The sequence below is a fragment of the Xenopus tropicalis genome, chromosome 4 (assembly GCF_000004195.4).
Source record: "Xenopus tropicalis strain Nigerian chromosome 4, UCB_Xtro_10.0, whole genome shotgun sequence".
Lineage (NCBI taxonomy): Eukaryota > Metazoa > Chordata > Amphibia > Anura > Pipidae > Xenopus > Xenopus tropicalis.
In genome coordinates, this window is record NC_030680.2 from 6797642 (window position 1) to 6825257 (window position 27616).

Consider the following 27616-nt stretch of genomic DNA (forward strand, 5'->3'; position numbering starts at 1 on the left):
GAACGCGATTGGCTGGAAAGTAGGTTAGTGGTGCGACATTTAGTGAGGGCAGAAAGTAGGTCAGGGACGGGCAGCTGTGTCTCCTCCAGTTCCCTGTGTGCGCCTGACGGTGAGTGCTCCTCCTCCTCCTCTGCTGCTGGCACTCCGGGGTGGGGGGACCCCAGCCTGGCCCCTGGCACTGCTCCCTACTGTGCTGCCAACGTGTATTGGGCTAAAGGGAATGTGCCCTGGGGAACTAATTAGCTACTGGGAATGTGTAACTGGGGTACTGGGAATGGGCACTGTGGGGTATGTACTGGGAATGGGCACTGTGGGGTATGTACTGGGAATGGGCACTGTGGGGTATGTACTGGGAATGGGCACTGTGGGTATGTACTGGGAATGGGCACTGTGGGGTATGTACTGGGAATGGGCACTGTGGGGTATGTACTGGGAATGGGCACTGTGGGGTATGTACTGGGAATGGGCACTGTGGGTATGTACTGGGAATGGGCACTGTGGGGTATGTACTGGGAATGGGCACTGTGGGGTATGTACTGGGAATGGGCACTGTGGGGTATGTACTGGGAATGGGCACTGTGGGGTATGTACTGGGAATGGGCACTGTATGTACTGGGAATGGGCACTGTGGGGTATGTACTGGGAATGGGCACTGTGGGGTATGTACTGGGAATGGGCACTGTGGGGTATGTACTGGGATGGCACTGTGGGTATGTACTGGGAATGGGCACTGTGGGGTATGTACTGGGAATGGGCACTGTGGGGTATGTACTGGGAATGGGCACTGTGGGGTATGTACTGGGAATGGGCACTGTGGGGTATGTACTGGGAATGGGCACTGTGGGGTATGTACTGGGAATGGCCAGCAGGGGTACCGTGAGTGTGTGACTGAATGAGAAGTGGGGATCAGGCAATGTGTTTCTGGAATGAGGATACAGGGAAGGGCATTGCTGGGTTTGGGGGATCAGGAAATGTAATTTGCTTGGGGTACGGGAACATCAACCAATCATCTGAGGTGCTGGGAATTTTATAAAGGAAACTAGAAGTGAAAACTGGGAAACGGATGAAGTTCCGGGCGCTTGGAAAGTGCATTGGGGTAAATCGTCAGTGGGACTGAATGGGATTGAACTGGATGGTGGGATTGTCAAGGAGGGGTCAGGCCCAGGTGTGTGGGAATGTGCAGTGTAATGGGGGTTTGGTCTATAACTCCCAGCCGTGCCCAGCGGGTCCCAGTCCGGCATTGCCATCCTGTGCATCACACGCAGGGACAGGGTAATATACAGGGGCACTGGCAGCAACTGGAATATTCAGCGCGTGGGATACAGTGTGGGTAACTGGGAATATTCAGCACGTGGGATACAGTGTGGGTAACTGGGAATATTCAGCACGTGGGATACAGTGTGGGTAACTGGGAATATTCAGCGCGTGGGATACAGTGTGGGTAACTGGGAATATTCAGCGCGTGGGATACAGTGTGGGTAACTGGGAATATTCAGCGCGTGGGATACAGTGTGGGTAACTGGGAATATTCAGCGCGTGGGATACAGTGTGGGTAACTGGGAATATTCAGCGCGTGGGATACAGTGAGTACTGGGAATTCAGCCGTGGATACAGTGTGGGTAACTGGGAATATTCAGCGCGTGGGATACAGTGTGGGTAACTGGGAATATTCAGCGCGTGGGATACAGTGTGGGTAACTGGGAATATTCAGCGCGTGGGATACAGTGTGGGTAACTGGGAATATTCAGCGCGTGGGATACAGTGTGGGTAACTGGGAATATTCAGCGCGTGGGATACAGTGTGGGTAACTGGGAATATTCAGCGCGTGGGATACAGTGTGGGTAACTGGGAATATTCAGCGCGTGGGATACAGTGTGGGTAACTGGGAATATTCAGCGCGTGGGATACAGTGTGGGTAACTGGGAATAACAGAAAAGCCAAGGGGGGGGGGGTAAGTCAAGGCACTGGTCATATATACTGGGTTACTGGTTTGTGTGCTGGAAAAGATTGTAAGCTCTTTGGGGCAGGGATTCCTGTTCTAAGCATGGCTGGGGCAGGGCTAGATAGGCTATTGCCAGCCATTGCCCAAAATATGCCCCAGAGCCTGGATGTGTGGGGGGAGGTTTCTTTCAGACTGGGATAAATATATCCCACGTGTTTTCTAACTGTCGGCCGCTTACGTGGCTAAGGCACATCCGCCGGCTAAATCATTCATTTGTATGCGCTGCCGGTTGCAGTGGTTTCCATGTCGCCATGAGGTGCGTCACCAACATTAATTACTAATTAGCCGTGCAGCGTGTGGGTTTCATACGTGTCAGGGTCCGAGCTGGCCACAAGGTTACATACAACGTTGGGTATATTCGGCAAAGGTCCTCCGGCCCTAAGAGCTTACAGTCTAATTGTTACCGTGGGTCAGTAGCAGAGCAGGTCGCGCTTGCACAACAGGCACAGCCCCGGGTTACAGAGCTCCTTTCAGTTAAGCCTCTTGCTCCCGCGCTACATAACAGGTCTGGGGCGGCCACCTGTTCCCTCAGCCCAGGGCCGGCGCACAAAAGCTCCTTGTGTGGCAGAACCATGTCGGGTCGGGGTCAGTCACTGCTTGTTGTGTAATAGGGCAGACTGACACTTGGGTTCTGCTGTGTAGTACTGAGAGCTTTTATTATACACAGGGTTTGGGGCCCTGAGCAACTTCCCTGCACTGCTGGTTCTGACTCCTGATACAACTCCCCAATATCCATTCATCCCTCATTCTCACTGGGTTTATAGTTATGTGTAATTGTCACTGTGTCTGTCCCTTTCCCTTCTCTGCACTGCTGGTTCTGACTCCTGATACAACTCCCCAATATCCATTCATTCCTCATTCTCACTGGGTTTATAGTTATGTGTAACTGTCACTGTGCCTGTCCCTTTCCCTTCTCTGCACTGCTGGTTCTGACTCCTGATACAACTCCCCAATATCCATTCATTCCTCATTCTCACTGGGTTTATAGTTATGTGTAACTGTCACTGTGTCTGTCCCTTTCCCTTCCCTGCACTGCTGGTTCTGACTCCTGATACAACTCCCCAATATCCATTCATTCCTCATTCTCACTGGGTTTATAGTTATGTGTAACTGTCACTGTGTCTGTCCCTTTCCCTTCCCTGCACTGCTGGTTCTGACTCCTGATACAACTCCCCAATATCCATTCATTCCTCATTCTCACTGGGTTTATAGTTATGTGTAACTGTCACTGTGTCTGTCCCTTTCCCTTCCCTGCACTGCTGGTTCTGACTCCTGATACAACTCCCCAATATCCATTCATTCCTCATTCTCACTGGGTTTATAGTTATGTGTAACTGTCACTGTGTCTGTCCCTTTCCCTTCCCTGCACTGCTGGTTCTGACTCCTGATACAACTCCCCAATATCCATTCATTCCTCATTCTCACTGGGTTTATAGTTATGTGTAACTGTCACTGTGTCTGTCCCTTTCCCTTCCCTGCACTGCTGGTTCTGACTCCTGATACAACTCCCCAATATCCATTCATTCCTCATTCTCACTGGGTTTATAGTTATGTGTACCTGTCACTGTGTCTGTCCCTTTCCCTTCCCTGCACTGCTGGTTCTGACTCCTGATACAACTCCCCTATACCCATTCATCCCTCATTCTCACTGGGTTTATAGTTATGTGTAACTGTCACTGTGTCTGTCCCTTTCCCTTCTCTGCACTGCTGGTTCTGACTCCTGATACAACTCCCCAATATCCATTCATCCCTCATTCTCACTGGGTTTATAGTTATGTGTAACTGTCACTGTGTCTGTCCCTTTCCCTTCCCTGCACTGCTGGTTCTGACTCCTGATACAAATCCCCAATATCCATTCATTCCTCATTCTCACTGGGTTTATAGTTATGTGTAACTGTCACTGTGTCTGTCCCTTTCCCTTCTCTGCACTGCTGGTTCTGACTCCTGATACAACTCCCCAATACCCATTCATTCCTCATTCTCACTGGGCTTATAGTTATGTGTAACTGTCATTGTCCCTTTCTGCCCCTGCATTGGTTCTGACTTGTGAAACAAAGTAGCAGATGCCAGATACCTGGCTTCCGCTACATTTTTTCAAGACACAGAACCAGCAATGAGCACATACAGAGATACCCAGGTAACCCATAGCAACAACTAGCCGACCAGAAAGCAAATGTCTGGTTGTTATGGGTTACTGACCAGAGACAAGACACTTTCCCATGTCTCTACTAAAGCCACAGATTTTGTTGTTCGAGATGTTGCTGAGTTACAACTCCCACCATCCCTGCAGCAGTCACACGGGGCTCCTAATGTGTCCATTATACAGTTGATTTTGTTAAGGGAAAGTAAAGCCACTATCTAGGAATGGTATAAATAATGAGCAATAGTAGGAACTTGTGTCTGTAATACACACGTGTGTGGCCGCCCAACTCCGTGCATTTATTATACAAGGGCTTTAACCGGCAGGGGAGAATCTGATTTCCCAGTCGCAGGGCAGAGCCAATGAGGCGAGGGTTCCCAATACGGCACGGAGTGAGTGTAAATCTACTCCCAGCACCCGCCCTGTTTGTTGTGATCCAGCTGAACACCCAGGTGCCCATTTCCCTGACTCCGGAACCGCCGAGCAGCCAAACCTGACTCCCTGCCAAACACTAATTCCACAAACATTTAGGTCAGTAGGTTAATGGGAGTCAGACTGGGGTGCGGCGCGTTTCGTGCAGTGACTGTAACGTTCTGTGTGGAACCCATTCTGCCTCCCCGGCATTTACACTCTGTCGCTACAGATCCGCCGGTGTTTAACTGCGCCTCTCTTGTTTTTATGGGGCTTCAGCGGCTCATCCAAGATCCATTATTAAGAGAAGTGACTCACCATCTTCTGTGTGTTTTAAAGGCCACGGCATGACTGAATCGCTGGTGTGAGTGGGAGACGTTCATTCTACTTCCATTTATATTGTCAGATTTTCCTCTTTTTTTTTACATTATCTGTGTGTGGGAAGGGTCGTTAGGGTAGATCAACAGATAGTCAGTCTGTCCCACTTCCCAAACTTATATATATATATATATAGCAGGTATAGTAGGGAGAGATGGTGCCTATAGTAGCAGTGGGATAATAGCCTCTGGGAAGGGACTGGGGCTGTGGGATAGCAGGTATAGTAGGGAGAGATGGTGCCTATAGTAGCAGTGGGATAATAGCCTCTGGGAAGGGACTGGGGCTGTGGGATAGCAGGTATAGTAGGGAGAGATGGTGCCTATAGTAGCAGTGGGATAATAGCCTCTGGGAAGGGACTGGGGCTGTGGGATAGCAGGTATAGTAGGGAGAGATGGTGCCTATAGTAGCAGTGGGGGGATAATAGCCTCTGGGAAGGGACTGGGGCTGTGGGATAGCAGGTATAGTAGGGAGAGATGGTGCCTATAGTAGCAGTGGGGGGATAATAGCTCTGGGAAGGGACTGGGGCTGTGGGATAGCAGGTATAGTAGGGAGAGATGGTGCCTATAGTAGCAGTGGGGGGATAATAGCCTCTGGGAAGGGACTGGGGCTGTGGGATAGCAGGTATAGTAGGGAGAGATGGTGCCTATAGTAGCAGTGGGATAATAGCCTCTGGGAAGGGACTGGGGCTGTGGGATAGCAGGTATAGTAGGGAGAGATGGTGCCTATAGTAGCAGTGGGGGGATAATAGCCTCTGGGAAGGGACTGGGGCTGTGGGATAGCAGGTATAGTAGGGAGAGATGGTGCCTATAGTAGCAGTGGGGGGATAATAGCTCTGGGAAGGGACTGGGGCTGTGGGATAGCAGGTATAGTAGGGAGAGATGGTGCCTATAGTAGCAGTGGGGGGATAATAGCCTCTGGGAAGGGACTGGGGCTGTGGGATAGCAGGTATAGTAGGGAGAGATGGTGCCTATAGTAGCAGTGGGGGGATAATAGCCTCTGGGAAGGGACTGGGGCTGTGGGATAGCAGGTATAGTAGGGAGAGATGGTGCCTATAGTAGCAGTGGGGGGATAATAGCCTCTGGGAAGGGACTGGGGCTGTGGGATAGCAGGTATAGTAGGGAGAGATGGTGCCTATAGTAGCAGTGGGATAATAGCCTCTGGGAAGGGACTGGGGCTGTGGGATAGCAGGTATAGTAGGGAGAGATGGTGCCTATAGTAGCAGTGGGGGGATAATAGCCTCTGGGAAGGGACTGGGGCTGTGGGATAGCAGGTATAGTAGGGAGAGATGGTGCCTATAGTAGCAGTGGGGGGATAATAGCCTCTGGGAAGGGACTGGGGCTGTGGGATAGCAGGTATAGTAGGGAGAGATGGTGCCTATAGTAGCAGTGGGGGGATAATAGCCTCTGGGAAGGGACTGGGGCTGTGGGATAGCAGGTATAGTAGGGAGAGATGGTGCCTATAGTAGCAGTGGGGGGATAATAGCCTCTGGGAAGGGACTGGGGCTGTGGGATAGCAGGTATAGTAGGGAGAGATGGTGCCTATAGTAGCAGTGGGGGGATAATAGCCTCTGGGAAGGGACTGGGGCTGTGGGATAGCAGGTATAGTAGGGAGAGATGGTGCCTATAGTAGCAGTGGGGGGATAATAGCCTCTGGGAAGGGACTGGGGCTGTGGGATAGCAGGTATAGTAGGGAGAGATGGTGCCTATAGTAGCAGTGGGATAATAGCCTCTGGGAAGGGACTGGGGCTGTGGGATAGCAGGTATAGTAGGGAGAGATGGTGCCTATAGTAGCAGTGGGGGGATAATAGCCTCTGGGAAGGGACTGGGGCTGTGGGATAGCAGGTATAGTAGGGAGAGATGGTGCCTATAGTAGCAGTGGGGGGATAATAGCCTCTGGGAAGGGACTGGGGCTGTGGGATAGCAGGTATAGTAGGGAGAGATGGTGCCTATAGTAGCAGTGGGGGGATAATAGCCTCTGGGAAGGGACTGGGGCTGTGGGATAGCAGGTATAGTAGGGAGAGATGGTGCCTATAGTAGCAGTGGGATAATAGCCTCTGGGAAGGGACTGGGGCTGTGGGATAGCAGGTATAGTAGGGAGAGATGGTGCCTATTGGGCAGAGTATGGCGGCGGCAGCTTTTCATGTCTCTATGTTTACACAGAGTTAAGAGCAAGGCTATATGTAGAACTATGTCTGCTGAACTCTTTGAACTTGCTGATATGCAAACTTAAACCCATTGCCCTTCCAGGATTCTAAGGCTTGACGTGTAATCTAAAGAGCCAGTAGCACTGAGAAATGAATGGTGTTCACGTGCCTTGACCAGTTCCTATAGATTAGAGACAGACAGACACAGTGACAGTTACACATAACTATAAACCCAGTGAGAATGAGGAATGAATGGATATTGGGGAGTTGTATCAGGAGTCAGAACCAGCAGTGCAGGGAAGGGAAAGGGACAGACACAGTGACAGTTACACATAACTATAAACCCAGTGAGAATGAGGAATGAATGGATATTGGGGAGTTGTATCAGGAGTCAGAACCAGCAGTGCAGGGAAGGGAAAGGGACAGACACAGTGACAGTTACACATAACTATAAACCCAGTGAGAATGAGGAATGAATGGATATTGGGGAGTTGTATCAGGAGTCAGAACCAGCAGTGCAGAGAAGGGAAAGGGACAGGCACAGTGACAGTTACACATAACTATAAACCCAGTGAGAATGAGGGATGAATGGATATTGGGGAGTTGTATCAGGAGTCAGAACCAGCAGTGCAGGGAAGGGAAAGGGACAGACACAGTGACAGTTACACATAACTATAAACCCAGTGAGAATGAGGAATGAATGGATATTGGGGAGTTGTATCAGGAGTCAGAACCAGCAGTGCAGGGAAGGGAAAGGGACAGACACAGTGACAGTTACACATAACTATAAACCCAGTGAGAATGAGGAATGAATGGATATTGGGGAGTTGTATCAGGAGTCAGAACCAGCAGTGCAGGGAAGGGAAAGGGACAGACACAGTGACAGTTACACATAACTATAAACCCAGTGAGAATGAGGAATGAATGGATATTGGGGAGTTGTATCAGGAGTCAGAACCAGCAGTGCAGGGAAGGGAAAGGGACAGACACAGTGACAGTTACACATAACTATAACCCAGTGAGAATGAGGAATGAATGGATATTGGGGAGTTGTATCAGGAGTCAGAACCAGCAGTGCAGAGAAGGGAAAGGGACAGGCACAGTGACAGTTACACATAACTATAAACCCAGTGAGAATGAGGGATGAATGGATATTGGGGAGTTGTATCAGGAGTCAGAACCAGCAGTGCAGGGAAGGGAAAGGGACAGACACAGTGACAGTTACACATAACTATAAACCCAGTGAGAATGAGGAATGAATGGATATTGGGGAGTTGTATCAGGAGTCAGAACCAGCAGTGCAGGGAAGGGAAAGGGACAGACACAGTGACAGTTACACATAACTATAAACCCAGTGAGAATGAGGAATGAATGGATATTGGGGAGTTGTATCAGGAGTCAGAACCAGCAGTGCAGGGAAGGGAAAGGGACAGACACAGTGACAGTTACACATAACTATAAACCCAGTGAGAATGAGGAATGAATGGATATTGGGGAGTTGTATCAGGAGTCAGAACCAGCAGTGCAGGGAAGGGAAAGGGACAGACAGACAGTAAGAGACAGAAGGCCCAAGCTCTGTGCAAAGTGATAGTAAAGGTGTTTCCCTGGGGGTGAGTGTATAACCCAAGCACAATGCAGACTAAGGAAACTCTGTATCTGTAACAAGTGAATAGGAAGTGCTTAGTTGTTACTGATACATTGTATCTGACATGATACTGTTTGTTCCGGCACATTGGTACCGGCTCAGTGTTTGTTCCTGTTGTCACTGGAAACATAGTTGCTGCAATTGCTTCTCTAGGAGCTTCTGAAGTGGCAGGCCTAGAGGATGCTGGGAGTTGTACAGTAGTATGAGACAGTATAGTATGGGGGTACAGCTTATTGTGTGCCCAGAACATTCCTTCTCTGTATATTTGTATTTATACATATGGGTAGGGGGTGCCATAGTGTTTCCCTTAGACAGTACAGTATGGGGGTACAGCTTATTGTGTGCCCAGAACATTCCTTCTCTGTATATTTGTATTTATACATATGGGTAGGAGGTGCCATAGTGTTTCCCTTAGACAGTACAGTATGGGGGTACAGCTTATTGTGTGCCCAGAACATTCCTTCTCTGTATATTTGTATTTATACATATGGGTAGGGGGTGCCATAGTGTTTCCCTTAGACAGTACAGTATGGGGGTACAGCTTATTGTGTGCCCAGAACATTCCTTCTCTGTATATTTGTATTTATACATATGGGTAGGGGGTGCCATAGTGTTTCCCTTAGACAGTACAGTATGGGGGTACAGCTTATTGTGTGCCCAGAACATTCCTTCTCTGTATATTTGTATTTATACATATGGGTAGGGGGTGCCATAGTGTTTCCCTTAGACAGTACAGTATGGGGGTACAGCTTATTGTGTGCCCAGAACATTCCTTCTCTGTATATTTGTATTTATACATATGGGTAGGGGGTGCCATAGTGTTTCCCTTAGACAGTACAGTATGGGGGTACAGCTTATTGTGTGCCCAGAACATTCCTTCTCTGTATATTTGTATTTATACATATGGGTAGGAGGTGCCATAGTGTTTCCCTTAGACAGTACAGTATGGGGGTACAGCTTATTGTGTGCCCAGAACATTCCTTCTCTGTATATTTGTATTTATACATATGGGTAGGAGCTGCCATGTTGCTATGGAACAGGTGCTATATAAGAGTTTCCCATTCAGGTTAGTGGGAGGTGTGGGGCGGGGGGGGGGGATGTGCCACGTATGCCGTAGCCCTAAGGGGAAGAATATGAACTCACATGTTATTAATTTAACCCCATTCCACAGTAACAACCCCAGATGCAGCTCATTGGCTGAGAGGTATATATATATATATATATAATACAGCCCTATGTGCCGGGAATGAGCCTTTTCTTGTCTCCCCTGGGAACATAATGACTGGGTGTGGCTGCAGTCAGATTTATTAGGGCATTGGGCACGGTGCCAGGGTGTGAGTGGCACATTACACCTGGGATACCTGGCATTGCTTACATTTCTTGTTAGTCGTTCATCGGCTGAAACGTAAACAATCCTCCTATGTGTCGGCTTTCCTATGGCACGGCTGGCTGGCACACCCCGGGCACCATAGAGCGGCACGGGAGGGACAGATAGGAACGCTTGGCTGGGGCAGGGGAAACAAAACCACCGACTCTATGAAAGGCACAACTGTCTTATTCCCCAGTCTCTATGTCGGAAGGTGAGTGGGGGGGGGGGCAATATGGCTGCCCTGGGGCATTAGTGTTGCTCTGCCTGGGTGTTTGCCTTATGTTCCCCCGGGGAAGGATTAGGCGCCCGGCCCCTCTCTAACGGCCCCTCGTTCCTGTTTGATGAATACTTCATCCGTGTACAAAATTAATATTACTGTATTAGTGGTTGCCTAGCAACCGACGGCGTCACGAGGAGAGACCGCAGCCAGTGAGTGTTGAACGCACGAGTCCTGCGCAAATGTCTCTTATAGGGGGGAAACTGAGGAGCAACATCCTACCCCAGAAATGAATAGATTCTGCCCCCCCATTATGGGTCAGACTGGCACCCTATATTCTCTTTATCAGCACAACCAAAGTTTGCACTTACTACCGCCCCCCTCTAGCAGAGTTTGTATATATAATGAGCTCTGTATAAACAACCTCGCCCTTTACCCTTTGTTGTGATTGTTTGGGCTGACAGATAAGTAAGATAGAGTAAGTCCATTAAGTGGGGGGAAGGGTTAAGAGAATCCAGGTGCAAGCTGCACTTTGTACCTTGTAGTGAGTATAGGGCTCCCTTGCACCCAGGAGTAGTGCCTTAGGCTGGGAGTGAGTATAGGGCTCCCTTGCACCCAGGAGTAGTGCCTTAGGCTGGGAGTGAGTATAGGGCTCCCTTGCACCCAGGAGTAGTGCCTTAGGCTGGGAGTGAGTATAGGGCTCCCTTGCACCCAGGAGTACCGCCTTAGGCTGGGAGTGAGTATAGGGCTCCCTTGCACCCAGGAGTACCGCCTTAGGCTGGGAGTGAGTATAGGGCTCCCTTGCACCCAGGCGTAGTGCCTTAGGCTGGGAGTGAGTATAGGGCTCCCTTTGCACTCAGGAGTACCGCCTTAGGCTGGGAGTGAGTATAGGGCTCCCTTGCACCCAGGAGTACCGCCTTAAGCTGGGAGTGAGTATAGGGCTCCCTTGCACCCAGGAGTACCGCCTTAAGCTGGGAGTGAGTATAGGGCTCCCTTGCACCCAGGAGTGCCGCCTTAGGCTGGGAGTAAGTACAGGGCTCCCTTGCACCCAGGAGTACCGCCTTAGGCTGGGAGTGAGTGTAGGGCTCCCTTGCACCCAGGAGTACCGCCTTAAGCTGGGAGTGAGTATAGGGCTCCCTTGCACCCAGGAGTGCCGCCTTAGGCTGGGAGTAAGTACAGGGCTCCCTTGCACCCAGGAGTACCGCCTTAAGCTGGGAGTGAGTATAGGGCTCCCTTGCACCCAGGAGTGCCGCCTTAGGCTGGGAGTAAGTACAGGGCTCCCTTGCACCCAGGAGTACCGCCTTAGGCTGGGAGTGAGTATAGGGCTCCCTTGCACCCAGGAGTACCGCCTCAGGCTGGGAGTAAGTACAGGGCTCCCTTGCACCCAGGAGTACCGCCTTAGGCTGGGAGTGAGTATAGGGCTCCCTTGCACCCAGGAGTGCCGCCTTAGGCTGGGAGTAAGTACAGGGCTCCCTTGCACCCAGGAGTACCGCCTTAGGCTGGGAGTGAGTATAGGGCTCCCTTGCACCCAGGAGTACCACCTCAGGCTGGGAGTAAGTACAGGGCTCCCTTGCACCCAGGAGTACCGCCTTAGGCTGGGAGTGAGTATAGGGCTCCCTTGCACCCAGGAGTGCCGCCTTAGGCTGGGAGTGAGTATAGGGCTCCCTTGCACCCAGGAGTGCCGCCTCAGGCTGGGAGTAAGTACAGGGCTCCCTTGCACCCAGGAGTAGTGCCTTAGGCTGGGAGTAAGTATAGGGCTCCCTTGCACCCAGGAGTGCCGCCTTAGGCTGGGAGTAAGTACAGGGCTCCCTTGCACCCAGGAGTACCGCCTTAGGCTGGGAGTGAGTATAGGGCTCCCTTGCACCCAGGAGTGCCGCCTTAGGCTGGGAGTAAGTACAGGGCTCCCTTGCACCCAGGAGTACCGCCTTAGGCTGGGAGTGAGTATAGGGCTCCCTTGCACCCAGGAGTACCGCCTTAGGCTGGGAGTGAGTATAGGGCTTTATTGCCCCTGTGCCAGGAGCAGGTTGGTACATTCTGGGCATCCCTGTGCCCTCGGCCTGATGTACAAGTAGTGCCCCCCCATATGAATAGAGTGCTGGGCCTTATGCAGATCCAATTATGGATAAAATAGACTCTTATTTGACCCCTCCCAGGGCCCCCACTTGTATTTCCCATAGGCCGGGCAGTGTCTGGGGATTTCTGTCCCCCCGTGCCCCCCTGTGCCCCCCGGCGGCCGGGGATGAGTCACGGGGAAGGGACACAATAACAGCAACGCGGTGACGCTCGTCCCTGTTTGTTTCTCTAGTGATTTCATTATGTTCTCCTACTGCCACAGCTCCTGTCTATAGAACCTGGGGGGGCAATACAGAGCGGTTCTACCCCCCCTCCCCCCGGAGTCGGCATTGTCAGGGGAGATAATGAGCCCCAGCCCTGCAGGGAAAGATAATACCCTCTATACAATGTCTCCCTCCCTGCTCTGCTGCCTGTGTCTCGAGTTTTTAGATAAGGAGGAGGTCAATGTACAGGTAGTGGGAGGGGCAATGTGACAGACTCCGCCCTCTTACCCACAACTGCTATGAATACAGATGCAGTAGGCAGAGATATTGATACTGTGAGTGAGTGTTGCCCATATAGTATAGTGGTACTGCCCAACGTGACACCGACCCCGCCATTAATTGGCCCCATAAAGCAGATACATATAAGAGTTAATTGCAGGGCAGCACCGCCGGGGGCCGCGGGAGGAAAGAGCCCAAACAGGTTTGTGTCGGTGATGTGGCCTGTGAGGGACACACCCTGCTCCCTGCCCCAAACGTGCCGCTGCCGCCTGTGCCAGCACTGAAGTGTGAATCATGGGAAGCGCCAGTTTGGGTGCCAGAAACCCCTGTGATTGGTCGAGAGGGTGGGATAGGTTGGTACATAGGCACCATGATATATATATATACAGGCAGCAGCGCCGGCACATTCCCTCTTGGGCAGGATCAAGTACAGACTCGCCTCTCTATAGGCTGAGTGTGAGTGTAAGTGTGAGTGTGGGTGTGTCTGGGCACGAGACTCACTGCTGAGAGATCCCTGGCACTGCCCCACCGGTGCCACCCCTGCCCTATTTACTTACTGAATGAACCTCTCTCCTGGCTGCCAACGTACCCAGTCTGTCAGCCTGCACAGAGCACTGTGGCACCTACAGAGGTACCTACCCCCCTCCCCCACTGTGGCACCTACAGAGGTACCTACCCCCCTCCCCCACTGTGGCACCTACAGAGGTACCTACCCCCCTCCCCCACTGTGGCACCTACAGAGGTACCTACCCCCCCCCCACCACTGTGGCACCTACAGGGGTACCTACCCCCCCCCACTGTGGCACCTACAGAGGTACCTACCCCCCCCCCCCACTGTGGCACCTACAGAGGTACCTACCCCCCCCCCCCCACTGTGGCACCTACAGAGGTACCTACCCCCCCCCACTGGGGCACCTACAGAGGTACCTACCCCCCCCCCCCAAAAAAAATCCAAAAAATAGGAAAAAAAGCTCCAGCAGATTAACTGCAAAACATTTATTATGGGTAGTGGTAACACTGTGGCACCTACAGAGATACCTACCCCCCCCCCCCCACTGTGGCACCTACAGAGATACCTACCCTTCCCCCCCCCCACTGTGGCACCTACAGAGGTACCTACCCTCCCCCCCCCCCACTGTGGCACCTACAGAGGTACCTACCCTCCCCCCCCCACTGTGGCACCTACAGAGGTACCTACCCTCCCCCCCCCCACTGTGGCACCTACAGAGGTACCTACCCTCCCCCCCCCCACTGTGGCACCTACAGAGGTACCTACCCTCCCCCCCACTGTGGCACCTACAGAGGTACCTACCCTCCCCCCCCACTGTGGCACCTACAGAGGCACCTACAGAGGTACCTACCCTCCCCCCCACTGTGGCACCTACAGAGGAACCTACCCCCCATTGTGGCACCTACAGAGGTACCTACCCCCCACTGTGGCACCTACAGAGGCACCTACCCCCCCCCCCCCCCCCCACTGTGGCACCTACAGAGGTACCTACCCCCCACTGTGGCACCTACAGAGGTACCTACCCCCCCCCCCCCCCCCACTGTGGCACCTACAGAGGTACCTACCCCCTCCCCCCCCACTGTGGCACCTACAGAGGTACCTACCCCCCCCCCCCCCCCCCCCCCCACTGCGGCACATACATACATTACTCACAATGACAGTAGGGGCTGCTGGGAATTTGAACTGCTGGCCCTTTCAGTAGAACTGCCCCAGGGAGGTGTAGTTGCCCTTTAAGACAAAGAGGTTTCTATTGGTCCCATACACAGGCATCTCAGATGGGGGCGCTATAGAAATAAAGGCTAATAATGATAATCTGATGGAAATGATGTTTCTTTATACCCCCCCCATGCCAATTATCCGCTTGCTTTGTACATAACCTACATTCCCGCCGCCCCATATTCCTCCCTATTGATTCCCTCTGCCCACTGATCAGCGCTCGTTTCTATTGGCCGCAGGGATGATTCAGACGGGGGAGGAATAAGGTGCTCGGGGACAGACAGAACCTTCAGCCGTAAGCGCCGGACGCAGACATCCTGTATTTAAAGGTAAGGCAATAATAATATTCTCATTGGAAATGTGTAGCCCCGCCCCCCCATGCATCTAATTAATAATAATGATATTAGCTGCCAGTTGGTATCATTACAAAGTGCCAGTGTAACCCCCCCCATCTTGCTCTACGGAACTTGCTTTCACCTTGAACTTTCATCCTGCAAGTACTGCTCTGTGGCCCCAGGAACATTGTGCCTATTGGCCAATAAGATTTCAGTACATCCCGTACCAGGAACTATATTCATTTTTGACTATTAATATTATCGTTTGCCCCTTTGATGTACCCAGCTGCCCGCAGGGGGGGGCACATTGCCCAATGGTACAGAAAGCCCCACATCTTGGCGCTGACTCAGTTGACCTACATTTCTTTTCACGCTGGCCTTGATTTTCTCCGAGAGGTGCTCGTTACTCACATGATTGGGCTGATCGTGCACACAGGCTGTCATGTGATACAGGGGACTGTCTCTTGTATCTCCCCCCCCCCCCCCCCCCCCTCGCTGTTCCCTTTCCATGTAATTGTTTAGTCATTTGAGTGACGTCGGTCTCTGTGGCTGTGACTAAATATAGCAGCGCTGGTGCTCCTGGTGTTCGGCTACTTGGCAATAGGGCTGCAGTGTGTGGGGTCTGAGCCTATAGGGATAACTCTTTTCCCCATACTGATATAAATGATTTACTGTTTGCTCATAGCCTGTACAGAGAGATACCATAACACTATGGCAGCATAGAGATTCCCCTGTACTAAGCACAATTCAGCAGGAACAGCCCCCTAAGGTTGCCCATAGCCTGTACAGAGAGATACCATAAAACTATGGCACATAGGGATTCCCCTGTACTAAGCACAATTCAGCAGGAACAGCCCCCTAAGTTTGCCCATAGCCTGTACAGAGAGATACCATAACACTATGGCACATAGGGATTCCCCTGTACTAAGAACAATTCAGCAGGAACAGCCCCCTAAGTTTGCTCATGGCCTGTACAGAGAGATACCATAAAACTATGGCACATAGAGATTCCCCTGTACTAAGCACAATTCAGCAGGAACAGCCCCCTAAGTTTGCCCATAGCCTGTACAGAGAGATACCATAAAACTATGGCACATAGGGATTCCCCTGTACTAAGCACAATTCAGCAGGAACAGCCCCCTAAGTTTGCTCATAGCCTGTACAGAGAGATACCATAACACTATGGCACATAGGGATTCCCCTGTACTAAGCACAATTCAGCAGGAACAGCCCCCTAAGTTTGCTCATAGTCTGTACAGAGAGATACCATAAAACTATGGCACATAGAGATTCCCCTGTACTAAGCACAATTCAGCAGGAACAGCCCCCAATCCCAACTCATTACAGGTAATGGAAAGGCTTATGGTACTTATTGGCAATAGAAGAGTCAAATCCTTGGCTAACGGGGGAGGGGGTTACACACAGGAACCCGTATGTACTATAGAGACCGAGCTCTGTATAAATGTGACAGTAACTGAAATCCTTGTTTTGCAGAATGAGAGGAATGAGCGCCTGTAGGTGACTGACTTCCCATGGCTCCCGGGGGCCCCACCGACTCACAACACTCTCGCTTCTCTTAGACACAGTCATTCAGGTGAGGAGATGCCCCGTTCCCCCTGGGAATATTATGGGGGGGGGGGGGGGGGGCGGTAGGCAGGCAGAATGTTTGCTTGGTTGCTAGGGTAAAGTGGACCTTAGCAACCAGATCCCGACTTAAACAGCAAACTGGAGAGCTGCTGAACAAAACAGCATTTGTTTAAAATGGAGGCCTTATTTTACTCGTTGCCAGGGCCCAACTCCCAGGTAACCAATGGGCTGATTATTAGGCTTCCCCGGGGGGCTCCATAACTACTCACAGAAATACCTCAGGCTGGAACCATTTCTTTTCTAAGGAGTAAATAGGAAGTGTCACTGGGCGGGGCCTAAAGTTGGTACCGCCCTATTTCCTTGCTCTTTAAAGGTGAACTTCCCCTTTAATGGAGTTTATAACTTGGTAGATATACAACACAGCGCTTATATATTTATATATACACAAGCTGATTGGGTTTCCTCCCGCACCCCAGATACAGACAGGCAGGTTTAGATTGTGAGCTCCGCAGGGCACAATGGCGTGTAACAAGCCCCGTATCCCCTTACATACATAGCGTCACGCAGATAAGATCACCTGTGTAATTAAATACCCAAAGCCGTTACCCGACACCCGCAATCCCTGCAGTAATTGGCTGCTTCTATTACCCAATCAAAAGAGGTTTCAATATGCATGTGAATAAATCTGACTTTGCCTCCCATTGGCTGCGGCAGATGAACCAATGGCCGACCAAAGAATGGATATCTCCTCCACAATGAACGATTTCATGTCCCCCGGCTCCACCAACCTCATATCCAGCTCCCTGGGAATGGGAGGGATCGACTGCAACCGCAAACGGAAAGGGAGCCTGACGGATTACCAGTGAGTATGGCAGGCCCCGCCCCTTCCCCTCTGCCCCGCCCCGGGCGCTTATATAAGCCCATGTGACCCCGATCCTCCCTTCGCTCCAGGAACCAACAGAACTGGGTCACTGTGCTGTCACATGGTGCCACATCTTGTTTTTAGCAGCTTTTCAGTTGGTCTTCATTTTATTCTGCAGCTTTTTAAATGGGGGTCACTGACCCCGGCAGCTAGAAATGGCTCCGACTGCATTGTTATTGTTCCCCACTCACTCTCTTTTCTTTCCTCCCTTTAGGACCGATGGCTTCCCATTCGAGTGAGTATTAATATTTCTGCTGCTGGTCCAGCTGGCCTATAGAGTGCAGGACACAAGCCCAGGCATAATTATCATTAGAGCCGGCTGCTGTATCATTATATCCTGATCCCCTGCAATTCCCTATCCAGATACCCAGGGCCTGGTGTAGTTACCCCTACTGCGGCCCAACTGCCCCTCTCCCCAGTGCATGGCGGGTACAGTGTGTAGGGCTGAGCTTGTCCCACTAGTCATTATTCCACCATTTTTATTTTCTCTCTCTCTTTCTCCACAGTGAGGGGATGGATACAGAGAAGGACGACCCCCACGAATTGTGAGTACCCCCATACTGTACTGTCTAAGGGAAACACTATGGCACCTCCTACCCATATGTATAAATACAAATATACAGAGAAGGAATGTTCTGGGCACACAATAAGCTGTACCCCCATACTGTACTGTCTAAGGGAAACACTATGGCACCTCCTACCCATATGTATAAATACAAATATACAGAGAAGGAATGTTCTGGGCACACAATAAGCTGTACCCCCATACTGTACTGTCTAAGGGAAACACTATGGCACCTCCTACCCATATGTATAAATACAAATATACAGCGAAGGAATGTTCTGGGCACACAATAAGCTGTACCCCCATACTGTACTGTCTAAGGGAAACACTATGGCACCTCCTACCCATATGTATAAATACAAATATACAGAGAAGGAATGTTCTGGGCACACAATAAGCTGTACCCCCATACTGTACTGTCTAAGGGAAACACTATGGCACCCCCTACCCATATGTATAAATACAAATATACAGAGAAGGAATGTTCTGGGCACACAATAAGCTGTACCCCCATACTGTACTGTCTAACGGAAACACTATGGCACCCCCTCCCCATATGTATAAATACAAATATACAGAGAAGGAATGTTCTGGGCACACAATAAGCTGTACCCCCATACTGTACTGTTTAAGGGAAACACTATGGCACCTCCTACCCATATGTATAAATACAAATATACAGAGAAGGAATGTTCTGGGCACACAATAAGCTGTACCCCCATACTGTACTGTCTAAGGGAAACACTATGGCACCTCCTACCCATATGTATAAATACAAATATACAGAGAAGGAATGTTCTGGGCACACAATAAGCTGTACCCCCATACTGTACTGTCTAAGGGAAACACTATGGCACCCCCTACCCATATGTATAAATACAAATATACAGAGAAGGAATGTTCTGGGCACACAATAAGCTGTACCCCCATACTGTACTGTCTAAGGGAAACACTATGGCACCCCCTACCCATATGTATAAATACAAATATACAGAGAAGGAATGTTCTGGGCACACAATAAGCTGAATGATACTAATAATACTGAATATTGTTGTATTTCAGGTTGGATTTTACTGAGGGGCGACTCAGAAATGCACGGTGAGAACCTTTATGCCGTTACTGACACAGAGAGAGAGTGAGAGCGCTAGAACATGTGCAAACCCATTCCCTAAGCCAATGGATTGAGCCCCTCATTGGGCCGTGCAGCAGTGCTGTCAGTGAAACCAGAGACAGTATATTCTGGTCTGACTGGGAGTTGGTGGGAAGCAGCTGGGAGAAGCCTGAAGGGGATTCCTCCCCGCACCATCAGATCCAGTTACTCAGTGCCAGTGTCATACACAGAGTACCGTCAGAGTAACAGGGGGGGGTCACCTTTACGTTAACTGTCAGTATGTTATAGAATGGCCAATTCTAAGCAACTTTTCAATTGGTCTTCATTATTTATTTGTTATAGTTTTTTAATTATTTGCCTTCTTCTGACTCTTTCCAGTTTTATTTCTTTCTTTTCTATTCCGTTCCTCTCCTATTCAGTAGGGATGCACCAAACCCCCCCCCCCCCCCCCCGATTGATTCTGATCGAATCCTTCAAAAAAAAAAAAAGCCTGGATTCGGCCCAAATCCCAAAACCCCTGGTTGCTAAGGAAACTTGGACCCTAGCAACCAAATAAAAGTGCTGAAACTCCAGAGTAGAGCTCCTGAGGTGAAAATGAAATAACCAAAAAAAAAAACTTCAAATAAATACTGAAGACCAATTGCAACAAATATAACTCCCTGCATCATACTAAAGTTAACTCAAAGGTGAACAACCCCTTTAAATCCAGGCTGTTCGTTGCTTGGCAGCACAGAATCCAGTGCAGTCTGCTCCATTACCCCATATTCGGGTTATACAGGGTATAGGGGAGACACTGGGGGGGGGGGGCCCCCGGACTTTGAGAGATTAATATTTACCATGGCCGACCCATCTGTTACAGGGAAGCTCACAGTCAGATCGAGAAGAGGCGGAGAGACAAAATGAACAGCTTCATCGATGAGCTGGCGTCCCTGGTGCCCACGTGCAACGCCATGTCGCGGAAGCTGGACAAGCTCACCGTGCTGCGTATGGCCGTGCAACACATGAAAACACTGCGAGGTGAGTTTCCCCCTAAACTACCACCTAGCACCCACTAGCCGCCATCAGAAATCACGGGGCCCCTCACAACATAATTTTCTGGGCCCCCCTATGGCCCCTCCCATCAGTACAAAGGACACACAGACATTGGTAGCCAGGGCCCCCCAGCATCCTCCAGCTCCCCCCCAGCGTCCTTTCCACTATCCTCCAGCTCCCCCCCAGTGTCCTTTCCACTATCCTCCAGCTCCCCCCCCCAGTGTCCTTTCCACTATCCTCCAGCTCCCCCCCAGTGTCCTTTCCTCTATCCTCCAGCTCCCCCCCAGTGTCCTTTCCTCTATCCTCCAGCTCCCCCAAGTGTCCTTTCCACTATCCTCCAGCTCCCCCCAGTGTCCTTTCCACTATCCTCCATCCCCCCCCCCAGTGTCCTTTCCACTATCCTCCAGCTCCCCCCCAGCGTCCTTTCCACTATCCTGCAGCTCCCCCCAGCGTCCTTTCCACTATCCTCCAGCTTCCCCCCCAGTGTCCTTTCCACTATCCTCCAGCTCCCCCCCAGTGTCCTTTCCACTATCCTCCAGCTCCCCCCCAGTGTCCTTTCCTCTATCCTCCAGCTTCCCCCCCAGTGTCCTTTCCACTATCCTCCAGCTCCCCCCCAGTGTCCTTTCCAGTGTCCTTTCCACTATCCTCCAGCTCCCCCCCAGTGTCCTTTCCTCTATCCTCCAGCTCCCCCCAGTGTCCTTTCCACTATCCTCCAGCTCCCTCCCAGTGTCCTTTCCTCTATCCTCCAGCTCCCCCCAGTGTCCTTTCCTCTATCCTCCAGCTCCCCCCCAGTGTCCTTTCCACTATCCTCCAGCTCCCTCCCAGTGTCCTTTCCTCTATCCTCCAGCTCCCCCCCAGTGTCCTTTCCTCTATCCTCCAGCTCCCCCCCAGTGTCCTTTCCACTATCCTCCAGCTCCCTCCCAGTGTCCTTTCCTCTATCCTCCAGCTCCCCCCCAGTGTCCTTTCCTCTATCCTCCAGCTCCCCCCAGCATCCTCCGGCTGTAGCACGGCCGGGCCCCCCTTAATGCTACGATATCGTCCAGGGCAGGGACAACTGTCCCCCCTGTGCCCCCCTGATGGCGGCCATGGCAACCTAACCTCCATTGTAATGTCAGTAAGTGCTGAGATGTGAGAGGAGCATGGGCGGAGCCTGTGCCATAGGGATAATGATTCCATCGCCCCCCCCCCCCATTACAGGTGCTGCCAACCCCTACACGGAGGCAAACTACAAACCAGCGTTTCTGTCGGACGACGAGCTCAAGCAGCTGATACTCAGGGTAGGTCCTTGTGTCTCCGCCTTCTTTTAACCCCGTGAGTTAGGTGGCGCCGTAGAGCCGAGGGAAAGCTAACGATTCCCCATTCCCCACAGGCAGCAGACGGGTTCCTTTTCGTGGTCGGCTGTGACAGGGGGAAAATCCTTTTTGTGTCGGAATCGGTTTTCAAGATCCTCAATTACAGCCAGGTAACAGCCTTCTGATTGGGTCCTACAGGCCAAGTATAGACAGCCCTACCCATAATGCAACAGTGAAGCACCTTGGGTTTAAGGGTAAAACATGGCTGGGAATGAACTTCCCTCAAAGTACTTGTGTCCCACACTCCCAAGCCTGTGTCAGAATATACAGTTACCAATGAACCATATTAAGCAAACTTAGGGGGCTGTTCCTGCTGAATTGTGCTTAGTACAGGGGAATCCCTATGTGCCATAGTTTTATGGTATCTCTCTGTACAGGCTATGAGCAAACTTAGGGGGCTGTTCCTGCTGAATTGTGCTTAGTACAGGGGAATCCCTATGTGCCATAGTTTATATGAGCCAATCTGATGATAGCTGTTGGGGGTCACATGATGGGGAGTGAAGGTACCCCCATACTAATTGGTGCCTCTCTGAGTAACCCCACAGCCCCGCGCTGTTATTACTATAATGTCCGTCTGTCCCTTTAGCTCCAGCAGTTCTGACCCAACTGTTCTGTTCTTCCCAGAATGATCTGATTGGCCAGAGCCTGTTTGACTACCTGCACCCTAAAGATATTGCCAAAGTTAAGGAGCAGCTCTCGTCGTCGGACACCGCCCCCCGGGAGAGACTCATTGATGCAAAAAGTACGTGGCAGTTTGCGTTGGGCACTTAGTGCCAGAGTGTTATGGGCGGGGCTGCTGTACCCCTGGGGCAAATAGAGCAGCGTCCCACTCACATCTCTCCCTGTTCCCATGCAGCCGGCCTCCCAGTAAAAACCGACATCACCCCGGGGCCCTCCCGTCTCTGCTCCGGGGCCCGACGCTCGTTCTTTTGTCGCATGAAATGCAACCGACCTTCAGTGAAAGTAGAGGACAAAGACTTCCCGTCCAATTGCTCCAAAAAGAAAGGTAATGGGATTGGGGGGGGTTTAAGTTCCCCTTTAAGCTAACTTTTAGTATGTTATAGAATGGCCTATTCTAAGCAACTTTTCAATTGGTCTTCATGTAATTTTTTTTATAGTTTTTGAGTTATTTGCCTTCTTTTTCTGACTCTTTGCAGCTTTCAAATGGGGGTCACTGACCCCGGCAGCCAAACCCTATTGCTCTGTGAGGCTCCAGTTTTATTGTTAAATTTTGGAACTTTATTTCCTATTCAGTCCCTCTCCTATATCTATCTATCTATTGTCTATCTATCATATCTAACATCTATCTATCTATCATATCCATCCATCCATCCATCTATCGTCTATCTTATCTATCATCTATCTACCCATCTTCTGTCTATTGTCTATCTATCATATTTGTCCATCCATCCATCATATCTAACCATTCATCCATCTATCTATCTATCATCCATCTATCATCTGTATATCTATCGTCTATCTATCTATCATCTATCTATTGTCTATAATATCATATGTATCTATCATTCATCTATCGTCTATCATATGTATCTATCTATATATATAATCAGTCTCATCCAAACCACTCCCTGGTTGCTAAGGTAACTTGGACCCTAGCAACCAGATAGCTGCTTAAACTCCAAACCAGAGAGCCCCTGAACTGAAAATGACATAACTAAAAAAAATTACAAATAATATAAAATGAAGACCAATTGCAAATTGTATCAGAATATCACTGTACTTTATACTGAAAGTTAACTTCTATATTTCGCTTGGAGTCGTAACGTGCAGCAAGTGATTACAAGGCGCCTATAATATAATTAACCCCCCCATTTTGATATCGCCCCATTTGGCCCGCAGCCGACCGGAAGAGCTTCTGCACTATACACAGCACCGGCTATCTCAAGAGCTGGCCCCCGACAAAGATGGGGCTGGACGAAGATAACGAACCAGACAACGAAGGGTGCAATCTGAGCTGCTTGGTGGCGATTGGCCGGTTGCACCCCCACATAGTACCGCAGCCCGCCAACGGGGAGATTCGTGTCAAATCCACAGAGTACGTGTCGCGGCACGCCATCGACGGCAAGTTTGTTTTCGTAGATCAGAGGTAAGGACTAGTCGTTAAAGGGCAACTAAACACATGTGGCTGATTTTGCTTGGACTAGAGGGCAGGGCTGTCTAACTGGGGGTTATATTTATCTTCCAAGGGATTTTATTATAACTTTATAATAATTCCCGCCACTTAGGGGTGCAGTCTCTGGGGTTTCTACAACCATAGCCCTTACAGCACTGCTGCCTGGAGAGATCTTTGAATGACATTTTAGCCCTTGAGGTTTCTATGGAAGCATTATTTGATGTTATAACTTACCCCTCGCTGTCTCTGTCCTGCCCCCACCACAGGGCAACTGCAATCCTAGGGTATTTGCCGCAGGAGCTCCTGGGCACATCTTGCTATGAATATTTCCACCATGACGATATCGGGCACCTCGCCGACTGCCACAAACAAGGTAACGCCATTGGGCCCCAGATGATGTAGAGAGTAATATTCTGGGACAATTTGCAATTGGTCTTCTTTCCAGTTTGGGGTTTCAGCAGTTATCTGGTTGCTAGGGTCCAAATTACCTTAGTAACCAGGGAGTGGTTTGAATGAGAGACTGATATATGAACAGGAGATAGACCTAAGTTGAAAAATAAAGTATAAAAAGTAACAATAAAACTGGAGCCTCACAGAGCAATAGGTTTTGGCTGCCGGGGTCAGTGACCCCCATTTAAAAGCTGCAAAAAAAAAAAAAAGGCAAATAATTAAACAACTATAAATAATAAAGACCAATTGAAAAGTTGCTTAGAATTAGCTATACTAAAAGTTAATCTGAAGGTGAACCTCCCCTTTAATGTTCTGTATTGAAAGCCGCTAATTCCCTCTCCCCTTGTGCCCCCCCCAGTCCTACAGACCAGAGAGAAAATCACCACCAATTGTTACAAGTTCAAGATCAAGGACGGTTCCTTCATCACCCTGAAAAGTCGCTGGTTCAGTTTCATGAATCCGTGGACCAAAGAAGTAGAATATATTGTCTCCACCAACACCGTCGTCTCGTAAGTCTTTTATATAGAGATCTCCCTCTCTCCTTATCCCGAGTAACTGCTCCCCCATAGTCTCCCCAGGGCCGGCAATCGGCTACTACTGGCCCCATTATATCTCTACTGATTTTGTGTCATCTCAGAGCCAACATTCTTGATGCTGGAGACTCGACATTCTCACATTTGTCCACATCTCCCCCAAGTATGGACAGTGTTCTACAGTCTGGGGAGGGTATGTACTATTTCCTACTATTCCTGCTACTATAGGCACCTTCTCTCCCTACTATACCTGCTATCCCACAGCCCCAGTCCCTTCCCAGAGGCTATTATCCCCCCACTGCTACTATAGGCACCATCTCTCCCTACTATACCTGCTATCCCACAGCCCCAGTCCCTTCCCAGAGGCTATTATCCCCCCACTGCTACTATAGGCACCATCTCTCCCTACTATACCTGCTATCCCACAGCCCCAGTCCCTTCCCAGAGGCTATTATCCCCCCACTGCTACTATAGGCACCATCTCTCCCTACTATACCTGCTATCCCACAGCCCCAGTCCCTTCCCAGAGGCTATTATCCCCCCACTGCTACTATAGGCACCATCTCTCCCTACTATACCTGCTATCCCACAGCCCCAGTCCCTTCCCAGAGGCTATTATCCCCCCACTGCTACTATAGGCACCATCTCTCCCTACTATACCTGCTATCCCACAGCCCCAGTCCCTTCCCAGAGGCTATTATCCCCCCACTGCTACTATAGGCACCATCTCTCCCTACTATACCTGCTATCCCACAGCCCCAGTCCCTTCCCAGAGGCTATTATCCCCCCACTGCTACTATAGGCACCATCTCCCCCTACTATACCTGCTATCCCACAGCCCCAGTCCCTTCCCAGAGGCTATTATCCCCCCACTGCTACTATAGGCACCATCTCTCCCTACTATACCTGCTATCCCACAGCCCCAGTCCCTTCCCAGAGGCTATTATCCCCCCACTGCTACTATAGGCACCATCTCCCCCTACTATACCTGCTATCCCACAGTCCCTTCCCAGAGGCTATTATCCCCCCACTGCTACTATAGGCACCATCTCTCCCTACTATACCTGCTATCCCACAGCCCCAGTCCCTTCCCAGAGGCTATTATCCCCCCACTGCTACTATAGGCACCATCTCTCCCTACTATACCTGCTATCCCACAGCCCCTATTCTCTCTTACATCAGTACTTGTTGTTTACGCAGGGGTCACAAAGAGGAACCACCCTACAGTTCCAGGCATTCCGGGAGGAACAAGGGCGGGTGCTGGCAAGATTGGCAGGATGATTGCAGATGAGATCCTGGAGTTCCACAGGTAGGGGGGGTTGGATAGGGGACAGGGCCGTACCTCGCTGTGTCTGTACCTGCCTCACGTATGACCTGCTTCCCTTACACAGGACAAGGGGCTCCTCCCCATCCAGCTGCGGATCTAGTCCTCTCAATTTCAACAGCACCCCACCTCCAGATGCATCTTCTCCAGGGGGCAAAAAGGTATTATTTTTTTTATCTGTTACTAGAGTTACCCGATTGCCCCTGTAAAGTGCTTAGCCGCTGCCCCAGTCTGACCCATTGCCCTTATACTGTACGTGTGATTTGTCCAGATGTCCAATGGCGGCGGGATGGATCCAATGTCCACATTAGTGCCTGGAATGGACAGTTCAGGTTTCCCATACTCAGACAGCTCATCAATACCCGGTAAGTATTACTGGCAATAAAGTCCCAATGACCCGGCCAAGTGACAGCCCATGACCATTTATTAGGGTCTTTGTGATTGGCCAGGCCCAATGTTGACCGTGTCCCATTGCCCAATTACTGTAGTTCCACCCCCAATTTAAGGGGTGCCGGAACATTCCTGCCTTGCCCGGAGCCCCCAGTACACCCCCGACTGCTGCAGTACAGAAACCCCAGTATAAATCATTGGTTTATTGTGAATCAGCCGTGGAATCTGCCATTTCCGGAGCCAAATTACAACGCGATGATTCATAAACCTTCAGGGAAAATGCAACGAATGATTTTTATTTTTAGTAATTAGTGATGCAGAGATGAGAAAGTATAAATAATAAACCTCAGCTGAACCCCCGAGCAGAACCCCCCTTACATACATGTATTTGTAATGATTAGGGTGTACTTACCCTTTTTCTGCATCTTGCATTTCTCTCTCCGTAGGCGACAACTCTCACATGGACACCTATATGACGGAAACGGACCACGGGTCCAGTAGCCCAAGTAACGACGAGGCGGCCATGGCGGTCATCATGAGCCTTTTGGAGGCGGACGCGGGTCTGGGGGGCCCTGTGGATTTCAGTGACTTACCTTGGCCTTTGTGATGGGAGAACAACCTGCAGTATCAAAGTGCATTATTGAAGCTTAACCGTTTCGCTACCAAAGGGGCCAGCACAACCTTGCTCTGCAGTCAAACATAGGGGGGGGGCCGGCAGTGGCGCCAGTGGGGGCTCACAATTGCTTTTATGGACACAATCATGGAAGCCATATCAGATCACCAGTATCCCTCGCACAAGCAGACAGTTTCAATGGGATTGTTTAGGGCCCAAAGACTGGCACATTGTGGCCCTAACCCGACGGGACAGAACGGACTACGTTGGAGATCAGGCTACAATCCTCTCATTTGGCGGCCAAGTCTGCGGATCTTTCTATGTACAAGCAGCTTTAGATGTGTATAGCAGGCGTGGCCGACCTGGGCCCCTACAGACACGGGCGCTACATCCGGAGGGGCCCAGGCCGCCCACCCACGGTGTATAGCATTAACTGTATCATTGGAACATCATCCGTGTTTCCGATTTCTAAATCATGGTGTATAAAACCTGCACTGGTGTCAGCGGTAGCTTTTTATATGCATTTCAGATTTCAAATCATGTTTTTACACTGCAGAGGCGCCCCCATGTGGTTATTTCTTATACTAATAATTGTATAAAGTTGTTCTATTGTAAGAATCCTTTATGCTATAAATGGTACAGTGTCATAGTTTTTTAAATAAAATTGTTCTATAAACCTGGA

The 27616-nt window shown here is 50.4% G+C and overlaps 1 protein-coding gene across 3 annotated transcripts; it reads left to right on the forward strand.

Moving 5' to 3' along the window:
• On the forward strand, positions 1 to 27616 carry arntl (aryl hydrocarbon receptor nuclear translocator like). Of its 3 annotated transcripts, none has more exons than XM_031900418.1 (20): positions 1 to 23; positions 14826 to 14915; positions 16416 to 16515; positions 17223 to 17370; positions 17645 to 17665; positions 17937 to 17975; positions 19058 to 19093; positions 19966 to 20123; positions 21336 to 21415; positions 21508 to 21600; positions 22115 to 22232; positions 22347 to 22496; positions 23351 to 23597; positions 23891 to 23997; positions 24433 to 24583; positions 24712 to 24800; positions 25808 to 25916; positions 25999 to 26092; positions 26203 to 26296; positions 26768 to 27616. In XM_031900418.1, exons 4-20 carry the CDS (start codon positions 17231 to 17233, stop codon positions 26926 to 26928), a joined length of 1887 nt encoding a protein of 628 aa, XP_031756278.1. In that variant the 5' UTR covers positions 1 to 23; positions 14826 to 14915; positions 16416 to 16515; positions 17223 to 17230; the 3' UTR covers positions 26929 to 27616. The 3 variants fall into 3 exon arrangements, with proteins under 3 accessions (XP_031756278.1, XP_031756277.1, XP_031756279.1); XM_031900417.1 differs by having other exon boundaries at positions 21 to 109; XM_031900419.1 differs by lacking the exon at positions 1 to 23 and adding an exon at positions 4846 to 4917.

Excerpts from the sequence above, each read along its gene's own strand:
- arntl (XM_031900418.1), top strand. The coding sequence starts at position 17,231 with ATGGCCGACCAAAGAATGGATATCTCCTCCACAATGAACGATTTCATG. Across the intron at positions 25,917-25,998 it reads GAGATCCTGGAGTTCCACAG|GACAAGGGGCTCCTCCCCAT; the intron begins GTAGGGGGGGTT and ends TCCCTTACACAG. Across the intron at positions 26,093-26,202 it reads CTTCTCCAGGGGGCAAAAAG|ATGTCCAATGGCGGCGGGAT; the intron begins GTATTATTTTTT and ends TGATTTGTCCAG.